Genomic DNA, 23,670 nt, shown 5'->3' on the forward strand with positions numbered 1-23,670 from the left:
TATTCATTCACTTAAGCCAATATTAACATAGTATATTTTACATTTCACTAGAATTTTTCATTTGTGATTTAAATTGGAAAATTATTGCTATTCCCAGGCAATAGGCTAATTATAAAAGTACTATTAAATAATGAATATTTATATATACACACATATATGTGTATATAAAATATAGCCTGCCTATATGATTTTATAAAATGTACAATTGTGATTCTAGTTTTGGTTGCTAGTGGATTATATATAAATATTGTTTAGATTTATATTTCACTAACACAAAACTAATCTACAGTTAATTTTTACGAATTGAGCCTCTGAAAGTATAAATGATATGAAACATACATAGAATACTTGTTTTCTGTTGTCAGTCTTTCTACACTAATAATTTTGTTAAAATAAATGTAACTTGAGAATTACTGTATCCAGAGTAAATTTCAAATAATTATTTTACTGGATGGTTCTCACAAAATATTTTCATCCCATAATTTTTCTAATATCTCTACTATTTATCCTGGCTTCATCTCTCCAGAGTAACAAACATACTCTGGAATGCACACTTCCAAATGATTGCTGATAGAAAATAAACACTAAATTTATTTCAAGACATCTTTGGTTTATATTAAGAAGTCTAGCTTCGCTTAGTCTTCCCTGAAGACTATCACATCTGTCACACAAAACCAGGAAGAGAAGACCAAATTAAACTATTGGTTCCATCACTGGATTTAAGAATAGATTCTTACTAAGGCACTTGGGCGGCTCAGTGGGTTAAGGGTCACCCTCTTGGTTTCCATTCAGGTCATGATCTCAGGGTTGTAAAATCAAGTTCCATGTTGAACCCTGAATTGAACCCAGTTGAGCCCCTCCCCCCCCCCCCCCCCCCCCCAGTCCCTAATTGGGCTCCGCGCTCTGCTGAGTCCGTTTGGGATGTTTTTCTCCTTCCCTCTTCCTCTCTCTCTGCTCCTCTTTGTGCTCATGTGTGCATTCTCATTCTCTCTCTCTCTCTCAAATAAATAAATCTTAAAAAATAGATTCTTATCTTTTTTAAAAGATTGTATTTATTCATTTGAGAAAAATAGAGAGCTAGAGAGAGCACAAGCAGGGGGAGAGGCAGAGGGAAAGGGAGAAGCAGGCTCTCTGCTGAGGAGGGACCCTGATGAGAAGCTCAATCCCACGACCCTGGGATCATGACCTGAGCTGAAGGCAGATGCGTAGCCATCTGAGCCACCCAGGTGCCCCAGATCATTATCTTACATGCAGTCCAGTAACAAACAAAATAAAGCTAGTTTGGATTATTTTTTCCAAGTAGCTGACTTTAGAGATTTGCTTTTCTATAAATATCCTTTCAGTATTTATTTATTCCAATGTAAGAAGGAAAGTCATTAGATTTTTCAATACTTGGAGATTAATGAGTGATAGATACATGAGTATAGTCTATGTGTGGCTGACACAACTTCCAAAAAAGAATATTAATTAATTCTAAAATAAAATTAATAAATTACAGCTGACATGGAAACTGGAAGAACATTCATATATACCTAAGGCCTCATATCTCCTGAAAGGAGGTAGAGGTATGGGAACACAGCAGTTGTACATGTGGAGGGTACTAAATACACAGGTGGTTTGGAAAAGAACTTACTTGCCTCTACCAGAAGGCAGAGAACAATGTTGCTGATCCCTGGATTGCTGGGAGAGCAGGAAGGGGCTCCAGTAAATTCTCTTAGGGTGAACAGAACTATACCTAGCACCTTGCAATATATAATCCTTGGAGAATCTGAAGGTCCCTTTGACTCCAGAGGCATTTCCTGAGGGGAGATGCATTCTTAGGGGTAGACAGCTTATCTCAATTTACACCTGAGAACAAAGAAGCCTTCTCAACATGTCAAAAGAGAGGTCCAGGACAGCTACCAGTCAATTTTATAAAAAATTCTATTGGCTCTTAGTTTATCACTGCCCAAGAGACAAAAACAGCTTCACATGCACCGATGTTGAGGAGTTATACAAGAAAGCAAACAATTAAGAGAGCACATCTTTTTGTAGGAGAGAAATGAGGCAAACAACTAGAATAGGTGAATACCGCAGATGCAAAACCAATATTAGAAAATGTTAATTAAAATGCCACGATGACCCTTAAACAAAAACACCCGATTTATGATAGCTCCACTTATGATTTTTAAATTTTATGATGGTGCAAAAGCTACATACATTTAGTAGAAACTGTACTTTGAAATTTGGTCTTTTCCAGAGGTAGTAATATACAGTATGATACTCTCTCCTGATGAAGGACAATGACAGTCAACCAGAGCCCCCAGTTGGCCATGTTTTCATGAGGGTAAACAACTGATATACTTACAACTATTCTGTACCCATACAATCATTCTGTTTTTACTTATACTCATATAATTTAATATTCACTAAATTATTTTTTAAATTGAATTAAATTACTATTTAATGAATACTAAATTACATGAGATTTTCAACACTTGATTATAAACAGGCCTTGTGTTAGATGATTTTGCCCAACTGTAGGCTAATGTAAGTGTTCTAAGCACATTTAAGGTAAGCTAGGCTAAGCTATGATCAGTAGGTTTCTATTTATGATATTTTCAATTTTCTATGGGTTAATCACTGGAAGTAATGTGATATTAGAATATTTTAAAATGTTGAAATAATGTACTAAGGATATTAGGGAGAAAAGAAACATAATTCAAAAATTCTAGATCCAGCCAAAATATGCATATATGAGGGAAACATAAAGACTCTTTTGGACATGTATAGGTTCAGAAATTATGTAATTAATTTACCCAAGAAAATTATTTAAGAAGCAACATAAAAACTATGAATTAAGGAAGAATATATGTAAATAATAAGTTTTATAAAATTTTAAATTGAGTCCTATTGGATAATAATAACGATAGATACTGGGAGTTGGCAAATAAGCAATAGGTACAGAATATTTGAAAAGAAAATATGTATAAAATATAAATATGTAACAGAAGCCCGGAACTAAAACTCTAATATTCATGTATAAAACCTGAACTTTTTGGTGTGGCAAGGGGTATAGAGGTAAGGTGGCTGATGTAGAGACAGGGATAAAGTAAAAGCTTTCAAAAGTTCATGTCTTGGTTGAGAGAATAGCTAGTTTTTGATTGTAAGAGATTAATAGGTAAGTATAGATTTATCTGTAACTGTTTAATACATTAATATAATCACCCATGAAATAGAGAGGCCTAGTAGCATATCCAAATTAAGGTAGTTACGGCAGAAGAGATAGGAATTAAAAAAAAATTAATTAAGCAAGCACAAGGAAAAATAAAAAAGAGAAAACAATAAATTATATACTTGAAATAAGGACGGAAGGAATATAATCCAATATATTAGTCATTAAATGTAAAATAATCAAATTTCCCTACAAAAAACACAGAGTTTCTTATTGCTTTCAAAAACAAAATCCAGATATATGTTGTTTTCAGGAAATAGACAAAAATAAAGTGACACTGTGGGATACCTGAGTGGTGCAGTTGGCTGAGCATCTGACTCTTGATTTCAGCTCAGTCATGATCTCAGGGTCATGACATCAAGCCCCATGTTGGGCTCTGTGCTGGGTGTGGAGCCTGCTTAAGATTCTCTCTCTTTCTCTCTCTCCTTCTACCCCTCCCCCTTCTCTCTCTCTCCCTCCCTCCCTCCCAAATAAATAAATAAATAAATAAAATGACAGTGTTATGGGTTGAAATATGTTCACCTAAAAGATTTGTTGAAGTACTTGTGAATGTGACCTTATTTGGAAATAAATCTCTGCAGATATATTCAAGATGAAGTCATTCAAGGTAAGCCCCAATCCAATGTAACTAGAGTCCTTTTAAGAAGAGAAAAGACACAGACACAAAGACTGAGAGAAAAGCACCTAAAGACACTCTAAGCAGGGATTGAAATGGTGTTGTCTGCAAACCAAGGAGTGCCAAGGACAGCCAGCAGACCAGAAACTAAGAGAAAGGAATGGAACAGATTTGTCCTCTAGAATTTCCAGAGACAGTGCACAGTTCTGCCGACACTTTGATTTTGGACTCCTAGGCTCCAAATACCCGAGTTTTAAACCACTCAGTTCATGATAATTTACTATATCTGCCCTGGGAAACTAACACATATAAAAAGATCAAAGAGCAAATGGATATATGAGGGAAATGTGAACCAACACATAGGCTTATCAGTAAAGGATCAAAGTATTAGACACAGCAGAAGTCAAAGTTAAAAATAGCAAATGGGATATTATATAAATGTAAAAATTACAATTCTCCAAAAGGTTACAGTCAGTATTGAAAAGGCCACAGACTCAGGAGTTTATACTCTGGAACCAGATGCTCTAGAACCTGGCTACAGTTCCTCGCTCTGTTATTGAATGGCTCTGTGACTTTAGAGATACTACTTAACTTTTCTTTGCCTCATTTTCCATATCTATAAAATGAGAATTATAATAACACTTCATTTATAGGGTAGTTATAAGGAATAAATGAATTTATATATGTAAAATATTATAAAATGAATTAATATCTATAAATGAAGACATATATTAATGCATGATTGAAATAATAGCTGTCATAGAGTAAACACCAAGAGTGTCTACTATTATTCTTTCCCCTATTATTAATATAAAACACTGTATAAAAACTATTCAAGCCACGTGGGATATATAACCAAACCTCAAGAAAAGAAAAACTTTATAAAGTCACTATCGTTGTAGAGGACTTTTAGGTAATCACTTTCAGAATTTGGCATAATTTTCCACAAAAGAGCAAGTTGACAGAGGACTGTGTAATACAATCAACAAGGTAAAACACATACTCTGTTCTCTATGAAAAGCAGAAAATATATTCTGTTTTTCATTTAGAAAATCTGATTATTATGGAGCCAAAAGAAACCCTCAATAATATCCTCAAAAAAAGATTTTTTTATAGTCCCTATTCTCTCTCCATGATCCGAGAAAATTAGAAATCAAAAAATAAAAGGGCCCAAACAATGTAACCATTGTTTTGTTTTAAATAGTAAAAGATATTTACTTTCAAATAACTTCTAGAGAGTACTACTTTTCTCTGCAATAGCGTGGTATATGACTGTCACATGGCTGAGTCCTACTCAGTTGCACTTGCCCCAGAATGGCCACCGACCAGTGGTTCATAACGAGGTGGTACTATCTCCTATGGGAAGATTTAGAAATGTACAACACTATGTACAGTTGTTACAAAGACCGAGGAATGCTACTGGCATTTAGGGTTTGGGGGTGAAGAATGCTAAAGTTCTACAAAGCCCAGAATACTCTTATACAATATAGAACTTCCATGGTCAAAGTGCCAATAAAGCTCCCATTTTCAAACATTGTTTTAACGGGGACGACAGGGCAAAGACCACAGATGCTTAAGATATTTCCATTTGAAATTAAGTTAGTATCGCCATGGTAAAAAAGTCTTCTCTAAAACTAGCAGGCAATTCAGTGTTCAATTTTTCACAGCAAGAACCAAATTCAAGAACTTTCTTTGCTTTTGACAATAATCTGAGAGCATATGAGACTCTTCAGAGATTGCTGCAGAAAGTAATTTTCTTTTATTACTAAGACTCAAAAAGGGAATTCATATTTATCCACAGAATAGATAGATAAATGGATAAATAAGTACACAGGGAACTGTAAATCAATTTAATTTGCTATTTGGCTAAGTCAAATTCTGAGCAAACCAAACTTGGGTCATTTACCAGAAGCATCAGTGCTTTTGGCAACTATGTTTTGGCACATTCTTATGTGAAATCAAAATATTGTAATAGTGTTCTTTCCTAGTATTTCTTATGGTACTAAGGTAATGTTCTATTGTAGATAGCATGTGGGGATGAAAATAAAGAGACATGGGTTCTAGTCTTGGCTAGGTGACCTTATCTGTGTTTACTCACCAATTTAAAATTGGGATAATAGTTTGCCTCGTTGGTCTTAAAAGGCTGGGATGCAGAGTAACTGTAAAGTCCCTACAACGGCCTGCCCAATTGGCTACTCTGGAACTTGCTCTCCCTCTACCTCTTTGACCTTATTTCCAGCTACATCTTCCCTCCCTTCCTCTGCTGCAGCCACACTGGCTTCCTGGGTGGTCCTTGACTATTAACCTAAGGTCTCAGCACTGACCATTCCCCTCCCAGAATGTTCTGTCTCTGAGAGCTTCAGGCTCACTCTCTCACTTCCCTCCTTCCATCAAGTCTCTGTTCTAATGCTACTTTCATCAGAGAGAGGTAAACTATATACCATCCTATGAAACTTTCTCTTTTGCTTTATTTATTCTTTGATATAGGGATGATCTACTGTGTAACATCTCATATTCTAACGTATTTCCTTATTGTCTGTCTCTTCTCTGCTGCAAAGTAATCTCAAAGAATGCGAGAAAATTTTCTTTTCCTAATGGATGATATTCTAATAAATTAGTTTTTCTGAATCCCTCTCTCTAAAAATTTAGCGATGTCTTTAGTTGGAAAGTTTATATCTCTACTTTAATGTGAAGTGACGTTAATATTTTATTTTTATGGCATAATATATACTTTCAGACACATAACCAAGAGTGATTTAGAGTAGTATGGGAAGTCACATTTTTCACATCTCTATTATGTCATTTGCCTATCTTAATTATCTCAGTGCTCAAATAGTCAAAGTATGCACTAATTTTGCACACTATTTCCTTGAAAAGATTGTATGTGCACTCTCTTTGGAAGTGATTTTTTTTTTCTTCCCTAAAAGCAACATGTTGTATTTCACAACTTAAACATGTTACAAGCCAGGTGGGCCAAGAAGCATGTTACTTGCTCTGATAAAAGTTTTGTAATTGGTCCTTTTATTAGTCATGCTTGTGTGTGTCCCACTATGAGGAAAGGTTGAGTCCCTTCCTTAACCATTTTATATTTCTCTAATACTTTGTACATAATGGAAACTCCAAAATTGTTAACTTATTGAATATAGGCATTTGCACAATGACAGGCAGCCCCTCCCTTCTTAAACAGAAATCAAGTAAGGAAGAGTACTTACACTTAGAGCCTGATGAAGATGACCCACTGACGGTAGATCTCGATCCCCCTTTCATGGAAAAGACTCCTTTTCCCCTGCGAGTCGTTGTGACAGCCACTCTGGGACGCTTCAGTGGAATCACTGCACGGGGGGGTGGGGGCACACGCCCGTGGTAATCAAATAACCTTCACAAAACACAAGTGTGGCTGAGAGTTGGTTTATGCCTAAGCGTTCTATCAAATGCGTGAAACAATTAAGAGAATGGCCTCGTAAAAAAGGTCGATAAATGCTCTTGTTATTGTTGTTCTCACACAGGCATTTATTAGAAACAGGATTCTAATATAGTCTATGCATTCTGGGCATTAGAATCTGACTCTCCAATATCACCTCATCCTTAAGGTATGAAAGGACAAGGAACTTTGCCCCAACAGTACCCGGCAATTTGTTGAAATCATGCTGACCTATGTTCTCAAGTATATTTCTTTGCGCAGTTTAACAGATTTACCCTTCTTAGAATAGAAATCTTCCTCTTATATAGCAACACTTATTAGCATACTAGCTTGAAAAGAGGAAAAGGTCATGCAGAATTAAGGACAAAGCAAGGCAAATTATTGTTCCATCACGAAACAGCTCATAAGGAAAATAATTTTGAAGTAAGTCTAGATTAAAGAGAACTGTAACACACAAATCAACATGGTGCCACACCTGTCTCTAAGTAGCAAAAGGCTCCTCCAATGTAGAAAAAGGAAGACTGGGTTTGAATAGAATGGCACCATGCTGGTATTAGAGTACTGGTGGAAATAGGTATCTTTTTATTATTCTGACCATTTGCTAGACATGCAAATTGAACTAGTGATATTTGTATGGTAAGCTACTGAAAATTTCTTTAACCAAAAAAAAAAAAAAAAAAAACTACCAATAAAAATTCTAGAAGCTTACTAAAAAGTGAAAAATGATATTCAGCACAATCAATGCATTTCCACTAAACGAGAGGCATAAAAGTATGGGAATATTTACTCTTTTATATAAATATGTAATTCATAGATTCAAAAGCTTCATATTGTTCATACTGCATACTCATACACAAATTTTTTGCACACTTAGCATATTTGAGAAACATAAAAGGTCAGAGAAAAAACATGAGCATATATTTACTCATTTATTTATTTATTTATTTATTTAAATCATAAATTAATTTTTTTTTGGTGTTCATACTCACTCATTAAAAAAAAAAAACTATTTATCCATGAACCAGTGTGTTATCCACTATAAAGAGAATCGTGTTATTGACTTAGAATGATCATTGATACTACTTGATTGTGACACCATTATATGGATTACATTCTCATAATTGTTTTAAAACAGTCAATATGAATAATCTATATGAAAGTCAGAAATGAATTTCAATAATAGGAAGAAAACAGTTTCTGTAATAGGCCATTTTATAAAATTACATCTTATTTATGCATACAGATGAATCCCTTTTTAGAAAATAATATGTCAAATATAACAAAAATTGAAATAGGTGCAAAACATTCAAAACTATGATGCTATGGAGGTAAAAACGTAGTATCTAAACCACACTTCAAGCTGAACTTAGTACTGAGAATGTCTCCTACTTTAGAGAGCTAAAGTGTTCAAAAACTATTTGGAAGCATGCTGGGGAGAAACTAAGAGATGTCTGGAAAGAAAAGAAATGAAATGAGACAGAGTTCAAGAGAGGTGCCATCCTCTGTGAATAAGCAAAGTCCATTAGAGCCGAAGAACTGCTAGCAAAGAACAGGTCATGGATGTCAACACATTATAGTTTACTTCAAAGAGTATAAGCAGGATGAAGCTGAAAAGGGTTATGAATATCATCCATACCACTAGGGGCTGGAAATCAAAAGGGTCAACTAAACCTGCCCCTCATTTCAATCACAAAACAAGGACTACATTACTTATTTATAAGTTGAATTCACACAGCACCTTAAGCTAGTGAAGCAAAATATGAAGGTACGTTTTATGAGCTATAACACCCAAAGCTACTGAGGGCGAAAAAAAAAAAAATATGGCAATTGACTCATCTCTTCCAGCATAGATGCTGCTGCTTCAGATGAAAGGCAAGCTCTTTTGGAAGGACCATTTCCCCAGGCCATGAAAGTGCAATTTAGCTGGTTCATTAATTAAGCTAATCTATAAGTAGGGTTAAGAAAATTTCAAAAGCACAACTAAAATATACAGCGAACTAAGAATGTCGTAATGAAAATGCAGGCCAAGTAAAGCCACCATATTCACCACTACTTCAGCCACTATGTAATTCAAGAATGTTTTACAGGAGAGTGAAATGTTTATCACTATTTCTATTGCTTCCCCCAGCCAAGGATTATAAAGCCTCCAGTGTTGGCCAGGCCTAATCTTATGTTGAGAAAACAGAGCTGCATTCGTTCATTGCACTTGTGACATACTTTTAGTCTGCGACATACATTTTAGTCACACACTCAGTATGTGTCGTGTCCTTTGCTGTCAATTCCTATAGAGCATAGCCCTTGTTCCCTGGATATTTTGGTGAGCTGCTTTAAAGGGCAATAAGTCTTCCTCATCAAGGAATCAGGTAAGGTTCTACAAATTCTTTTCGCCACTCTGATGGGAAGATATGTAGTATCAGAACTTATATTTTAAAAAGGGATGTGTCATTTACAACCCCCCCCCCAAAAAAAAAACCAACTAAAGAAGGATATGGGCACTTCACATGACAGCGTTATTCTGGATTTTACACAATTTCATGGAGTGGAGGCGTTGGTTCAATTTTCATTGGCTACACTGGAGTTTACCAGAAATAAAAGAAAGGAAGACTAGGTATTGTCCTAATGCACAAAACCTTAACCAGGCAAGGATGGGAAGCAGAGGCAGATTTTCTGGAATTCAAGACAGGATGTAGGGGTTCTTCTAAATGCAGAGGGAAGCAAGTGAGAGGTAACCCATGAAGGGAGATAGAACCATTGGATTTCTCATCAGAATTCTGTTTACAGAAAATCTAAGAAATTTTACCTTTATAAGGTGTTAGATCAGCAAATATTGTTGAGACATAGGAAATTGTCCAGTTAGCACTGTAGACTGACAACAAAGATTGCAATGCAACAGAATTAAAGGGAATCCAAATCTCAAAGGTCGGTTAAAAGCTTAAAGTTTCTTCTTTCTTCTTAAGTTTTTGGTTTCTTCCACTTTTAGAATTACATTCCTTCTCCTTTTCTTTAATGGTTCTCCTTTTCTTCAGAAGTTCTTCATTTTCCCTAATATGCATAGAATACTGTTTTCCCCCTAATATTTATTGGTCAAATAAATAATGATTTATAATGAAGCCAAACACACAATTTTTTCTTCCTCAAGGTCTATTTTAAAATAAGAACCCTAAGAGACCCACTCTCAAGCAGTAAATAAAGTAAATGCAAACAGATTTTACTAAAAACAACCCATTAAAGAAATCTGAGGATGTAATTGGCCTTATTTAATAAACATTTCCACTTTTCAAGTGTTCATTTCTTGTTTGGAATTCTGTTTGCTTTAATGATAGCTGAGATATGTAATTTTATTACCTAGCAAAAGGTAAAATCTGGTAAATAATATTTATGTACCTGATAAAAATACACGTAGGTTGTCTTTAGGAGAATATGGATATTTGCTATTAAAAATTAGCTGTGTTTTGGACAAAGCAATATAATGGCATATTGGCATATAAAGTGAATATACTTTGGAATTCTTGTTTTTATTAAAAGCTTTTTAGTATTAAGCTTAATAATAAAGCAACATTTTTGAAAAAATACACGAAAAACATAACTATCTCGTATTCTAAAACAACTGTTTTATGGAGCACCTGGGTGGCTCAGTTGGTTAAGCATCTGACTCTTGATTTTGGCTCAGATCATGATCTCAGGGTTGTGAGATTGAGCCCTGTGTCAAGTTCTGCCCTGGCATGGAGCCTGCTTGAGATTCTTTCTCTCCCTCTCCCTCTCCCTCTCTCTCCCTCTAAATAAATAAATAAACAACTACTATCATTTTCTAATCTTTTTTCCCCACAAGTATCCATTTTTTTTCACATAGTTGAGAACATAATATATGCATAGTCCTGTATGCGGGCTATTCTCCTAGGTTTATATTAAAAACACTTCTCCAGCCTGCAAAATGGTCTTCCTAATGTTTATTTTAATTGCTGTGGTGCATTTTCTCAAACAGATATATTGTATTCTAATAAACGTTACCTGATCGACTTTGACTTAATGCCTATTTTTCTTTTTTTTTAAGATTTTATTTATTTATTCATGAGAGAGAGACACACACACACAGAGAGAGAGAGAGAGAGAGAGAGAGAGAGAGAGATAGGCAGAGACACAGGCAGAGGGAGAAGCAGGCTCCATGCAAGGAGCCCAACATGGGACTCGATCCTGGGACTCTAGGATCACGCCCTGGCCGGAAGGCAGGCGCTAAACCACTGAGCCACCCAGGGATCCCCTAATGCCTATTTTTCACTGTTAGCTACTGTGGTTTAAAAATTAAAAAAAATTAATGTAATATTTGCATAATATTTTGTTACTGAACACTAAATTTTAATTTTAGATAAATTATTCAGATAGATTTCAAGAATTGGTAATTACCTGTTTTTTCTTTTTCTAAATTTCCCTCATGAAAAGAGTTCTTCATTTTTCTTACTGTGAATCAAAGGCTATAGTCACCATGTGCTTAATGCTAACAAAAACATGTGGTCTGGACTAGGGGTCAAAAAAATGAGGCTGCCTACAGCTCAAAACTGAGAACAGGTTCAGAGCCATGTCCTCACTGGGGCTTTGTAGCAAGTGTGAATATCAGTAACCAGAGGATCAGAGAAGATCTTCCTCTGTGTCTTGATTCAACCTCGAACCCTTCTCTTCTGCATGTTTAACTTCCTACAGATGTATAGTCTATAAAATCAAATTAAGGTGTTGATTCATTTTTTAAAAAGATTTTATCTATTTGAAAGAGTGAGAGAGAGTGGGCACAGGCAGGGGGAAGGGTGGAGGGAGAGGGAGACGCAGACTCCCTGGGGAGCAGGGATCCCAACTTAAACCTGGATCCCAAGCCCCTGGGATCATGACCTGAACTGAAGGCAGATGCTTAACAGACTGAGCCCACCAGGCGCCCCAATACCTATTCCTTTTTAAGAAGGGATATATTTGAAATCCACATGAATAATTCTTACAGCCTACTCACTATATTTATTTTGTACCCTGCTTGAATTACTCAAAATTCATAAAATCTGTCTATAACTTCCACCTTGATTTCAAGTAAGCATTTGGTTTCAACTGAATTAGAACATTTCAAAGGCACACTTAACTGCAGAGCAGTAAATGAATAATTTCTATTGTTTTGTGTTATTAAAATTTTCCAAGATTTTCAGTGAAGTCTTCCTAGATCTTGTGCAGGTATTTCTTGAATATGCTTTTAAAGACAAGCCGGCTGAAATCTTGAATGATCTTTTCTGCAGTTTTTTGACCTTAATATAATCTTCACCCTTTGCACAACTTTGCTTTCTGTTATATTTTGTATACAACTCTGGGTAATGAAAAAGTTCATACATTCAAATAGCATTTTTGAGGTTATAAATAAGTAAAATGATTCTCCTATTCATTGCTTATAATTCTATAACATGGAGGAAGTGACTTGCCCAAGTTTAACCAGTCAGCACATATGCAATTAGGCCTGAAACTCATGTCTTCTGACTCTAAATCATAGGCCCTTTGTCAAGTGTACCATAATGTCATTTCTAAATGTTTTAAGTGGAATACTATTTTATTAGATGGTAATTTAAACTTGCATAATGAAACATTCATTGCCTCTTGCTAATATGTTTTTCCAATATTCATGAATATATGCCGTCCTCTATAATCAATGAAACAACTGCAACTTATTGGGGAGTTTTTTTCGTTAACTGCAACTCTAGTAGCTTCTCTTCTGTTAAGTTACACAAGGTCCAGGGGCAGCCCAGGTGGCTCAGTGGTTTAGCGCTGCCTTCAGCCCAGGGCCTGATCCTGGAGACCTGGGATGGAGTCCCACGTCAGGGTCCCTGCATGGAGCCTGCTTCTCCCTCTGCCTGTGTCTCTGCCTCTCTCTCGCTCCTCTCTGTGCATTCTCATGAATAAATAAATAAAATCTTAAAAAAAAATTACACAAGGTCCAAATTGTGCCAGAGTTGAACAATGCCCATTTCACATCATTTAATATGGATGTATGTTTTCTATATGGTGAAGCCCTTCTAGCATTTCTTTTTCTCTATTAACAGAAGTTTACTTATACTGGGGGTTATGTGCTTTTCCTGATACTGCTGGAAAAAGACTGGATTAACACTGCTAATATCTCATAAATTGAAAACATCCCCTGGGGGGATTCAATATACTTTTAGGTATATATCCTTTCACTTCACTTGGAAGAGTATAAATATTGATGTTTAGTTTTAATAACATGTAATGTCCTTCATTTAGAGTCAGACTTGACCTTTTAGAAGAAAATGCCATTTAATGCTATAAATTATTGAGCAGTGCTTTGTGTAATATGAAAAAAGTTTAGAATAACCACTCAGGTCTATTATTTAGTGATACTCTTCCTGATCCCTGAAACCACAAACAGACACTAACTCAGTCCTTAGAAAGTTATTGCTGGGCCAATGTATCAAAACAATGACAGTATGATGGCCCTTGGTGTAAAGTCCTTTTGTAAGCTGCAACTATCTAAGGGCTGAAAATCCCCAATCACATTAGAATCCCCAAACCTGGCAGAAACCAGATAACCATAGGATCTGGATGTATGGCAGTGACCAAGCTATTATCTCTCAGCTTCAAACCCACCTTTAGCCACAGCTGGGGTTGGGACTCCGCCAACCGCATTTCTGTAGGGGGTCAGCTGGCTCCTTGCTGGGCTCAGCCAACAAAGGACCTAGAGGGAGACTGCAAGACTGGAGCAGGAAGACACGACATGGTCCTTCCTCTTTGGCTGCCTATTCTAGTCGGCATCACTCCTGCCTCATTTCTTCACCCCGGCAGCAGTGATGCATCCTGGGAGCAGCAGCTGAGTCCAGTATGAGTCATTTTGCAAGACCTGCACAAGAGCGTCTTCACATTCCCTCAAAGAGGTCTAGTTCCAGTCCTCTGGGTTCTCCCTCTGGGCTCAGAAAAGGCAGCAGCAGCTGAGCAGAACCTCCTAGTCCCAGTTTCTGCTCTATAATTTCCTTTATCTAGATGAAGTTTTGGTAATCCCAACGCTTTCCTCTGTTTCCTAGAGTTGGTACCTGCTTCCTGTAGTTGCTAAGTCCATTATGCCATAAGTGTTGTGTTTTTGCCTTTTCAGTTCCTTAATACCTAGTTGGAAAGTATTTTTGTACAATTATTCCTATTAAATATAACTACATGATTTCTGTTTTCTAAACCAAAACCAAAGCAGGTTGGGGTTAAAGGAAATAGCTGAGGATTCTTTCTTTGCAAGAAGTGTGTTGAAGATCCCCAATCACATTAGAATCTCCAAATCTGGCAGAAACCCGAAAACCACAAGATATAGATGTATTGGCAGTGACTAAGCTGTTCTGCTCTGGGAGCAGAAGGGAAAACAAGATAAACAGAATAATCCAGAGGTGTCACAATAGGCTATTTTGGAACAACTGACCAACCAGTTGATTTCTCAGTCATAGGGACAATGCTACATGACTGTCAGTATAAGAAATGCATCCACCATCATGGTTAATGGTTACTGTTAGCTGTTACTAGCTAACATTGTGCAGGAAAAATATACCAGGCATAATGCAGATCATTATTCATGTTACTTCATTTAATCCTCAGAACAATCTTATGAGGCAGGAATTAATTTCTTGCTCACTTCATGGATGAGACAACCTGTTTTGTGGTATTAAATAACTCGCTTAAGTTTGCACCACCAGTAAAAAGAGAAAAAAAAATTAACCACAAATTCAAGCAGAGTGTAATTTATGAGAAATTACTGTGGATAAAACTGTTAGCACTTTGTAAGCCATTTATAACGTCCAGCCTCTCCATTCTGTTCTCCCTTTGCGACAATCTATTTTCATAGGGAACTCCTGACTCTATCCACTAGTGGCGGATGCTTATATCTTTCTTAGCCAAGTGCAAAAAAATGGAAAATAAACTAATAAGGACACAGTCTGTTCAGACAGTCTGTTAACAATACAACCATACTGATCTTTTGTACCTTAATAAGCCAAACAGATTTTTATATAAGACAAATAAATGATTTGGGGGATTGTTCAGACTTAGCTTTTTTGTGTAGTGGAGAATCATCTGAAAGCTTCAAGCTCTATAACTCTTTGGCTGATTAAGGCTCTTGCTCTTTGGTAGATAGGATAGATAGGATAGATTTCTTTAACATCTATCTATCTATCTACCTACCTACCTACCTACCTACCTACCTACCTACCTACCTACCTATTTATCTATCTATCTAATGATGTTACTGGGCTATAATTTAGATAGAAACTCCATTTCACATAGAAATTCTTTAAATGTAGAAGGAAATCACAAGATAGAAAACACTTAAGACAATGCTCAGTTTCATAATGACAGACTAAAAGACAATGTGTATTAATTTAAAACTTTATTCATAGCAATTAGGACAGTGTTCTGCATCCTGAAAAAAAAAAGTTGTATTAGAAAATGTTTTTAGAACTGTCAAAAGCTAAAAGTTTCAAATAGTACGCACACTATTTAAATGTTATCTTTTCTTAATAGTAAATGGGCTTATTTTATGCTGCCAGATAATTTTTTAGGATAAGATACTATAAACTAATATTTATAAAAAAATACTGTATTTTGTAGCAATTATAAAAATGATTTGAGAAAACTGTCCTTTGAAATTCATATTTGGTCATAAAGGCATAATTAGTGGGAAAACTTTCTTAACTGAGTAGTTGAACATAGTGGTTATGAAGGTGTGTTCTGGTCTGATACCCTTTTATGCAAGGCTTTCTCCTTTCATTTAACTCCATGGACTAATATTGCTCCCCCTCTGTTTTGCATATTCACACAGTTGGTTACTGAATCTATATGAATAGTTAATAATTGTAGTCTTGTCATGAATTTACTGTATGACCCTGGGAAAACCAAAGTCTCTCTGAATCTAAGGAGATGAATTAAGGACACAAATGCAGTATCTACTATGTTTAAGACTTAATGATATTGCCCGAGGATACGACAATACACAAAACTGAGCATCCTTCCTGTCTTCATGGAGGAAGAGAGGCAGACAGGAATCAAATCCTGTCATCACAAAGCAATACAGCAGTACAAAAGCAGAAGTGCTGTGAAGGAACAGTACTGGGTGCTGAGAGAGGGGAACAGAGGAGCCTAATTTAGTTCGAGAGTGGTGTTCATGCTGAGATCTGAGGGATGAAGTCAAGTTAACTAGATAGCAGAGGGAGGAATGGGGTGAAGGAGCATCAGAGAAGACGGTACTGAGGGAGGAGGGTACATGGTGTTCTTGTGGAACTGAAAAAGAAGCTGCATGGCTGGACTGAAAAGAAGGCCCTTCCAAGGGATTATGAAGTTTCTTCCTTATTTAACATGCCCATTATGAGCTATTTTTCTGAGTTTGCATTTCTATACCTTGCAATTTTTTTTTGTTTGTTTGACTAGAACTTGCAACTAAAAAGCTTAAAAGATATGTACCCTCATTGTTGTGTGTTTGGTCTAATGATCTATGTACAGTGTGGGCCCTTGAGTGCATATCTCAGAATTTCAGTCACCAATCTTTGGTTAAATAGCACATCTCCCCACAGCGCAAATCAAATTTCAGTTACCACTGTCTATTCATAAAATGATTTCATAAAGTGCAAACTTTGCTGCTGGTTTTGCAGTCCACAAATCACTGTGCAAATAAGAGAGGTGCATCATGGTCAGCGATCAGTCACATCACTTCATTCAAAGGGTGTCTGGTTGCCATGCATCTGTTATTCAGGGCACACACACAGACAGCAACTGTGTGGTGCCTTGTCTCCTTCGTGCCAGTGACAAACCCACGTGGCACTTGACAATAATGGATAATCCAAAGAGGAAATGGGTCAACAAAGAAGAGAGTGCAGCAAAAAATAGAAGATGGATCACACTGGAAGTGAAATAAGATTAAATGGGATGGAATTGTAGGAGAAATGGCTGACTGAGAATTGTTGACCCTCTTCTATTAAAGAGACACTAGGTATGGAGCCCGAGGTACATCATGAAAGCAAGTATATTGACATGAATGAAGAATACAGTTGTGAGGTGATAAAAAGGGATGACGATGCCCCAGAAGAAGTGACATGGGCAAAAGAACCCTACTCTGAGGAACTCTCAGAGATAAGTCACAACACCCGATAAGCTGCTGAAGTTGGTTCGGCCTTAGAAAGGAAGGTGACAACTGACCAAGGCACAAGAAGGATGCTGGTTCTGTAGTGTAAGTTGTACAAGAAAGCAAGCTCTGCTCAAGCTACTTTCAGATAGGTCTTTTTACAAAGAACCAAAACACACTAATTCTCAATATTTTTACCGTTTTAACTTACAGTGTACTTAAAACTATTTTACTGTATTTTTCTATTATTTATAACCAAGAGTAAGAGAGTTTTTAATATTTTTATGAACATTTTTTTAGAGGGGATGGAAACTTCTATTTTTTCCACTAGTTATTAAAATCACTTTGTATGGTTTCCTTTATGATCCAAGACTACTATGCAAAGCAAGAACTGTCCGTAGTTTTTACAAATCTAACCAATACGGCATTGCACTGTGTCATATTGAAAGCAGATGCATTTTAGAAGATTGGAGTCATTTTCCAAGTTTACAAAACTTTCAGTCTTGGATCCTAAGTCAACAACAGACCTGCAAAAACAATATTGGTTAATTAAATTTTTGGCATATTATTCAACTATTCCATAACCGAATTTTTGCCTTAACAACCTCTGAAGACCTAAAAGTCCAAGATGTCTGTGCTTCAGTAAGCACAATGAAAATAAGAAAATCTGTCTATATTATACTTTTTGGGACTTAGTAAAGAATTTTCTTTAAGTATCATTCAAGAACACCTAGGAATGAAATACACAAAACAGTTAAAAGATAATTTAAATAAAAGGGAAACAAGAATAAACAATTTACATACCGATTGTAGAAATCTTCTCTGTAGTAATCATAGTCAAAGACATAACCACTAAGGAGGGAAACAAAAAAATTAGTTGACATTTGTTCAACCACACTAATTTTGATACTGTTATGAGGTTATAACAAGAAACTTATGCTTTTAAATATTTATTTTTCAATGTAATTATATATCTAAAAAGTTTTACAAGTAATGTCTGATTGGATATAGTGCCACATCAAGCTGTTCTATGCCTGACATGCAAGGAATGAAAATGGTTTGTATGGTTTGGAATGAAAGATGAAAGCAGATAGCAAAATAAAATTTTTTAATACCTATAATTAAATATGAATGAAGGCCATTTTTTCCAGATGAGGTATAATATAGTTATGCTTTCTTACTAAGGTATGTACAGTAAGTATGAACAATGAACAAAAGGTTTGGAAAGGAAAGGTTTAATGACCCATTCACGATAAGAATGCTAAATAGAAATGTGGAAAAAAAAACAGAAATGTGGTTTCCTTAGAAATTCAGCATTTTTTTATTCTAAAAAACATGATTTAATACACAGGAAAAAAAATCCACTTTGTCTGAGTCTTACCATCAATTATTTAATATTTTAGGGCACTTAAATAGCAATTAATAAGTTCATTTCAGTGTTAAACTTCTTTAAGGAATATACAATAAAAACTGCTCCCATCTACTTAGATAATTGTTGGAATTTACAAAGCCCTCTATTTGCATTATTTCCTTTAGTTTTAGTATTCAAAACAACTCTGTAGGATACTGTAACTAGAAGAAACTAAGGTGCAAAGGCCCTAAGTGACTTGCTCAAATTTTTATCACTAGTAAGTGACAGAGCTGAGACTGGAGAACAAGTATTCTGAATCCATGTCTGGGGCATTTTTCCATGGCACTGTGCAACCCTCCCCAGCCTGCAAGAAATTTAAACTCATGATGAGTGAAGTGTCTATACTACATGGGAATTATTATTTTAAATGTTTATTCATTAATTTTTTATTGGTATGAAACATACATAACAAGGCTTACCATTCTAACCATTTTAAAAATTTTTATTATTTTTTATTTTTATTTTTTATTTTTTATTTTTTTCCATTCTAACCATTTTAAGTATACAACTCAGTGGCATTAAGTATATTCACAATGTTGTTTAAAGATCACAAATATACATTTCCAGCATTTTTCATTATCCCAAATAGAAATTCCATACCCATTAAACAGTAACTCCCCATCCCCCATTTCCCCCTAGCCCCTGGTACTCTCCATCCTCCTTTCTGAATTCGCCTCTTCGAGATACCTCATATAAGTGGAATCATACAATACTTGTCCTTCATAGCCTGGCTAATTTCAGCTAGCACAACATTTTCAAGGTTTATCTAGATTGTATCATGCATGAGAATTTCATTCCTTTTTATGACGGAAAAATATAATGTGTATGCACACATTGCTTTTTGTTTATCCTCTGTTGATAGACATCTGAGTCGTTCCCACCTTCTGGCTGCTGTGAATAGTGGGAGTATGAACACTGGTATGCAAGTATTAGAGTCCTTGCTCTCCTCCTTTTGGGGGATGCTGGATCATAAAGTAATATTATGTTTAACTTTTTGAGGAACCACATGGGACAGGCATGTAATTTTATATTTCCCAATTGATCAATTTAATAGTCCTTTAGTTTGCAACTATTCTTACGTCAGGAGAAATGAAAGAACATATTATTTAATCTTAACAACAACCTATAAGATGTAGAGTATTATCCCAATTTTATAGGACACTGAGATCTAAAGATTTTAAATACCCTACATAATGCAAGTTAAGCGTTCTAGTACAGCATAGTCATTCAGGGGCTCATGTATCAGAATCTGATTAAGGACATGTGTGTCAGGAACAGTACTTGGCACTTAAGGTTTAGAAGCAAAATAGATGTCTAACTTTGGTAAGAGCCAATTAGCAAACACAGATGACCTAATTGTATCGATCCATTTCCCTGCTATTCCCACTAGCTCATTCCACATCTTACAAACTCCCCTGCATTTTGTTTCAGCAGAGTTAAGTTCAACCTCTGTCCTCTGTTTAGATAATCTTTTATCTTTCTTTACCTATTTAATTTTTATGTTGCATTTTTTTTTTTATTGGACCGTGGTGGAAACAGATAAAAAGCGAGTAAGAAAAACATTTTAAACAGGAAATACGGAGAAGTAAATGAATGGGATAATGAAAAACAGAAAGAGAGGACTATTAAAAGAGATTAATCAGGGCTGGCTTCTCTGAGGAGGGGACATGTAACTGGCGACTTGAAGGATGAGAAAGGTCCTATCAGAAGCCAGGGGAGAAAGGGAACAGGGGGAACAGAAGCACAAAGACACAAGTCAGGAAAATGGATTCAGTGAAGCAAGAAGGTTGGTCCAGGGCTACTGCCATCACTCAGACAAGAAATAGCAGCATCCTAGGCAACACTGCAGACAGGATGGAGAGGGTTAGACAGGTTCAGGACACATTTCGGAGGCAGATTCAACTGAATATATCACTGAGTCAGTTTAAGAAACTGGGCAGACTGCATTATCCTTTCACAACTGGGGAAAGATTGGTAGGAAGAGCTCTAGAGGAAAATCTTGAGTTCAGTTTCGGACAAGATAGCATTTGGGAGCTCGTGAGACAATCAAGAAACACTTCCACGGGTGACCAACGGCTGCCTTACTGAGGGCAGCCCCGAAGAGAGGGCCTGCTGGGGAAATAAGTCCTGGAGTTGTGAGCATGCTGATAGCAATAAAGCCATTAAAGAGGTGAGATGTTTTGCAGGAGTGAGTGTAGAAAGGGAAAGGAGGCTGGTCCTAGGGATTCTAGAATTGTAGAGGTCAAGGGAAGAGGAGAAGAGAGCAAATAGTCAGGTCGGGTGTGGATAGGTGACAGACCTTGATACTACGTAGCTCTAAGTCTGGGCCCTGACTTCCACTTGGTATGACATTTGTATTAGTTTGCTAGGGCTGCCATAACGGAATACCACACACCAGGAGGCCTAAAGAACAAAGATTTGGGCAGCCCAGGTGGCTCGGCAGTTTAGCACTGCCTTCAGCCCCGGGGTGTGATCCTGGAGGCCCGGGATCGAGTCCCATGTCCGGCTCCGTGCATGGAGTCTGCTTCTCCCTCTGCCTGTGTCTCTGCCTCTCTCTCCTCTGTGTATTCTCATGAATGAAATCTTAAAAACAACAACAACAAAAAAAAAAACCACAAAAATTTATTTTCCCACGGTTTGGAGGCTAGGAGTCCAAGGTCAAGGTGTCAACAGGTTTGGTTTCTTCTGAGGCCACTTTCTTTACCTTGCAAGATGGCTAGCTTCTTGTTGTCTCCTCACGTGGTTGTCCCTACTCTCCTCTTCTTAGAAGAACATCTGTCATAGTGGATTAGGGCTCACCAGTGTGACCTCGTTTTAACTTTATCACCTCTTTAAAGACTCTCTCCCCCAATATAGTCACATTCTGAGGTACTGGGGGTTAGGGCTTCAGTCGGTGAATTCTGGAAGAACATAGTTAGCTTATTGGCAACACTGAACACTGTATTTAATCTTTGCAAACTGCACCTGCAAAATGCAACAGCACAGTTTCTAGCACATTGTAATAAGTCAGTGAACTTTTATTTTTAATTTTTATTTTATTTATTTATTTTTTAAAGATTTTATTTATTCATGAGACACACACACACACACACACACACACACACACACACAAGGGGGGGGGGCAGAGACTCAGGCAGAGGGAGAAGCAGGCTCCATGGAGGGAGCCTGATGTGGGACTCGATCCTGGGACTCTAGGATCACACCCTGGACCCAAGGCAGGTGCTAAACCACTGAGCCACCCAGGGATCCCCAAGTCAGTGAATTTTTTTTCATAGAGCTGATACTTCAACACAGGTTTTTCTGAATCGAAAGTTGGTGATTTTTCCTATTGTGTTACGTTTCATCAGACATTTGTTAATTAAAATGAGCTTAATAATTTTAATGCTTTAGTATATATGTTTATTTTTCTTCAGATATTTAAGATAGTATTTTAAGGGTTTATGAACATGATGATGAGAATATTTAATTAAAGATGTATAAATTCATCTTGATTTTTATATTTGTCCTCTCTCTCTTTTTAAATTCCCTGAGTGCCAAATATGACACATGGACCGATTAATAAACATGCTATTAATGTGGCTCAAAATGATGATTCCACCCATGTATTTCATACCTTTAGGAAATAGTTCAATAATTTAACAGCCTTCTGGAAGTTTAAAAATGCATGAGAAAAAGGAAATCATTTTTGTTTTTCTTAGTCGCTGCTTAAATTATCTTGTCCAATTTGCTTATTTTTTTGTTCAATACTGACTGCTGAGACATATTTGTGAGAACAAGTTGTAGCTAAGCACCCTGAACTATCTGATCTCCAAGAACCACTGTCTGCCATCAGGAACTCAATTTTACCTGTCACAGTTCAAAATGAAATGAAATGCACAAACAGACCTGTCTTGGTAATCACAAGCCTGTTTTTGTCTTAATGGTTTGGGCTTTTAGCAGAAATACCATGGCTGTAGTTGGCTCAGGTCATAAGCTGTAAAATCAAGCTGGATTTCCAAAGAAGAAAGATTCAAAGAAATGAAAAGAGATAACCACAGGGCAAGTATGATTTGTGGCAATTATGCTTTCCCAGTGTTCCTGCCACCAGCTTTCTTTTTTTACCCCTTCCCCAGATTTTGTCTCTCTTAAAAATCCCTTCTTTCTCTTTCTTTGTGAAACTATTTGAAATTACCTGTCAAAAAAATGGCATTTCCAGAAGTCATATTCAGGCTTTTAAGGCGTCTTATGTATTCTAGGATTTTATTGGAAGGAAAAACTTGTCTTTCAAGTTAAAAAAAAAAAAAAGATAGGCTTTCCTTTCTTCATAAATTGTTCTGTTCATGGGCTAATTTACTTTTTCTTTTTTGGAGGAGGGGACTTTTACGGGAGGAACCTTTGCAAGACTCATCGTAGCAGCTCTTATGACAAACTGGTTCTTAGGCTACTGAAACAAATGGTCATAAATCAGATGTGTTAGGCACTTTCCAAGAAGGAACGAAGTCTAGGAAATATCAGGCCTTCTGTTGTTTGGAGGGATGCTATGTGGCAAGGGGCAGATCCTCAAATTTTTAGAAAAGTGGAACAACAGTTTTGAATATTTCACACAAATAGTTCCTACTTTAAAGCTGGTATACTTTCATGACTTTTATTCTACTCTTCATTGTACCTTTATTCTAACTTCTCAGGTTCCCTCAAAATTTAATGGGAAATGGGAATTAGTAAAGTAATTGTTTAGAGTTGCACACTCATAGTCTTTATTTTATTACTGAGGATTAAATGACACCAAGTAACTTCCCTGGAATTTAATTTAAGCTTTTTCATTTACAGAAGAAGAAACCACAACTCATTAGGTTTTGCAATATATGAGATCAATTTTCTCTAATCCCTTTAAATTCATAAAACCAGC

General features: G+C 36.3%; 1 protein-coding gene across 20 annotated transcripts in view; it reads right to left on the minus strand.

The window, feature by feature from the left end:
• The window catches only part of RALYL (RALY RNA binding protein like), a 707,896-nt gene that overhangs the window by 69,067 nt on the left and 615,159 nt on the right, over nt 1-23,670 (minus strand). For 19 of the 20 annotated variants that reach the window (XR_013367029.1, XR_013367028.1, XM_077876403.1 and 16 more), the window contains 2 exons: nt 18,179-18,226; nt 7,043-7,206 (listed from right to left, as the gene is read on the minus strand). Coding sequence is in view for 18 of the 20 variants with exons in the window: in XM_077876403.1 (XP_077732529.1) it covers nt 7,043-7,206; nt 18,179-18,226 (212 nt within the window). In the remaining 2 variants the exon portion in view is untranslated. Of the gene's footprint in view, nt 1-7,042; nt 7,207-15,633; nt 15,680-18,178; nt 18,227-23,670 lie in introns of those variants that run through there. The other variant, XM_077876410.1, reaches the window with a different exon arrangement.

This window comes from Canis aureus, chromosome 28 (genome assembly GCF_053574225.1).
Source record: "Canis aureus isolate CA01 chromosome 28, VMU_Caureus_v.1.0, whole genome shotgun sequence".
In the NCBI taxonomy this organism is placed as follows: Eukaryota; Metazoa; Chordata; class Mammalia; order Carnivora; family Canidae; genus Canis; species Canis aureus.